The sequence below is a fragment of the Orycteropus afer genome, unplaced genomic scaffold, assembly GCF_000298275.1.
Source record: "Orycteropus afer afer isolate SDZICR_OR568_19922 unplaced genomic scaffold, OryAfe1.0 scaffold00070, whole genome shotgun sequence".
Classification (NCBI taxonomy): domain Eukaryota; kingdom Metazoa; phylum Chordata; class Mammalia; order Tubulidentata; family Orycteropodidae; genus Orycteropus; species Orycteropus afer.
Genome location: NW_006921657.1, coordinates 4,495,150 through 4,497,482, shown reverse-complemented (window position 1 = coordinate 4,497,482; position 2,333 = coordinate 4,495,150). Strand labels below are relative to the sequence as shown.

General features: G+C 56.2%; 1 protein-coding gene across 1 annotated transcript; it reads left to right on the top strand.

Annotated features, from left to right (window-relative positions):
• The first annotated feature begins 211 nt into the window (after nucleotides 1-211).
• On the top strand, nucleotides 212-1,201 carry DDIT4 (DNA damage inducible transcript 4). The gene is made up of 2 exons (XM_007940639.1): nucleotides 212-416; nucleotides 708-1,201. Exons 1-2 carry the CDS (start codon nucleotides 212-214, stop codon nucleotides 1,199-1,201), a joined length of 699 nt encoding a protein of 232 aa, XP_007938830.1.
• The last annotated feature ends 1,132 nt before the right edge of the window (nucleotides 1,202-2,333 follow it).

The window sequence follows — 2,333 nt, the reverse complement described above, 5'->3', positions numbered from 1 at the left end:
TGACCCAGAAGCTCTTGCTGACCACTAGTTGGTGAGTGTTCATTTTGTATGCCGATCCTTGCGCGGAAGGCCTCAACCTTGCCGGACCTAGAGCTCGAGGGTCGGTTCTGCTGGGACTGACGCCGGGCCGTGTGCCCCTCTTGTCTTACAGTGTCTTCTGCGTTCCGGCACCCTGAGCTCATCTGCAGACGTCCTGGCGTCCGTACCCACCATGCCTAGCCTCTGGGACCGCTTCTCGTCGTCGTCCTTCTCTTCTTCGCCCCCGTCCTTGTCTCGGACTCCAACCTCAGACCGGCCGCCGCGCTCCGCCTGGGGGTCGGCAGCCCGAGAGGAGGGGCTCGGCCGCTGCGCGAGCCTGGAGAGCTCGGACTGCGAGTCCCTGGACAGCAGCAACAGTGGCTTCGGGCCGGAGGAAGGTGAGCCGCGGTCTGGGGCCGGACTCGTGTGGAGCAGTTGGGAAGGTGAGGGAGCGCCTCGCAAGAAAAAGGGGTCAGGCACCTGGGCTTCCTGTCCTATCATGATAGGACTGGGTGGCGAGAGAGGGTTGAACATAGGGTGCGAACGTGGGGCGGAAACTGAGGCACAGAGTGGGAAGGAGCGCTGTTTTTTTTTTTTTTTTTTTAATCGAAGCAGCACCTCCCCCGCCTGTACGACTCCATTCAGATCTGTGCTAACGCGCCTCCTTCCCTGGGTGTTCTCCTTTCCAGATTCGGCATATCTGGATGGGGTGTCCCTGCCCGACTTCGAACTGCTCAGCGACCCAGAGGACGAGCACCTGTGTGCCAACCTGATGCAGCTGCTGCAGGAGAGCCTGGCCCAGGCGCGGCTCGGCTCGCGGCGGCCCGCGCGCCTGTTGATGCCGGGCCAGCTGGTGAGCCAGGTGGGCAAGGAACTCCTGCGCTTGGCATACAGCGAGCCGTGCGGCCTGCGGGGGGCGCTGCTGGACGTCTGTGTAGAGCAGGGCAAGTGCTGCCACAGCGTGGCCCAGCTGGCCCTCGACCCCAGCCTGGTGCCCACCTTCCAGCTGACCCTCGTGCTGCGCCTGGACTCACGCCTCTGGCCCAAGATCCAAGGGCTCTTCAGCTCTGCCAACTCTTCCTTCGTCCCTGGCTTCAGCCAGTCTCTGACGCTGAGCACCGGCTTCCGGGTCATTAAGAAGAAGCTGTACAGCTCGGAGCAGCTGCTCATTGAGGAGTGTTGAACCCACTGCAAACAATAGAACTTTTGGGGGTGGACACTGGGCAGGCAGGACTGCTGTGCCTGTCCTTAGAAAACTGACGACAGCCACCTGAGGGGAGGAAGGCCGAGGTGGGGTAGCATAGTGTTTCCTAGGAAGCTCCTTGAGGTGTGTGCAGGTGGCTCCCCTTTGGAGGCACTCTCCCCTTCAGTACTGTAGCATGAAACAAAGGCTTAGAGGCCAGCCATGATCTGGCCGGATTGTAGCATGTATCTTATTATTTTTATTACTGACAGTTAAGGCAACAGTAGTGTAATAGAGCCAGGAGAGCAGCTGGGCTGTGCTGGCCTCTACAAGGGGTTTTGTGCGGGAGGGGGGAGGCCATTGACAGTGGTTTGTGTGTCTCATGGTCTGAAGGGACCAAGTGTGTTTGTTCTTTGTTTTCGTATCATTTTGTTTTTCTGATGAGAGCTTCACTACTGACCTGTTCTAGGCAGCTATCTTACAGACGCATGAATGTAAGAGTAGGAAGGATGGGTGTTGGGATCACTTGGGATCTTTGACACTTGAAGAAAAAATACCCCTGGAGCTGCACTCAGCCCCATCCCTCAAGGTGTAATGAGGAGAGTTGAGCTTGGAGGGGATGGGGCCGAGTAGGGTGGGGGCTGGACCCCTCCCCAGGAGTGCCATCTGGGTCATCCATCTAGAACTGTTTACATGAAGATAGTCGCTGTTCATGAATACACTTGATGTTCAAGTATTAAGACCTATGCAATATTTTTTACTTTTCTAATAAAAACACGTTTTTTTTTTTTTTAAACAATTGAGTTCTTTTTTTCATCAGTGCCGTGAAATTAAAGGGGAGGAAGGTGGGTTTCATCCGACAAGAAAATCCACTTGTATTTTTCTCAGCCCCTTTCTGGGACTGCCTGCCAGCCTGGAAAGTGAGGTATGTGGACTGTGCCATCTATGCCAAGAGGCCCAGTTCCCTTGGGTCTGTGTTGGCTGAGGCTGCCAGGAGAATGTACTAGGAGGTGAAGGGTGAGTCAAACCTCCAGCTGAGTGAGAGCCTTTGTAGGGAGAGCTCACCTGGCTGGCCCCAGGTTGGAAGGCAGAGGGACCACGAAGCTCAATGTCCTGACGTTAGGGCTGGAAT

What these genes read in the sequence shown, in the direction of transcription:
- DDIT4 (XM_007940639.1), top strand. Translation starts at nt 212, where the DNA reads ATGCCTAGCCTCTGGGACCGCTTCTCGTCGTCGTCCTTCTCTTCTTCG. An exon ending in TGGCTTCGGGCCGGAGGAAG is followed by an intron (nt 417 to 707) that starts GTGAGCCGCGGT and finishes TCTCCTTTCCAG; the next exon opens with ATTCGGCATATCTGGATGGG.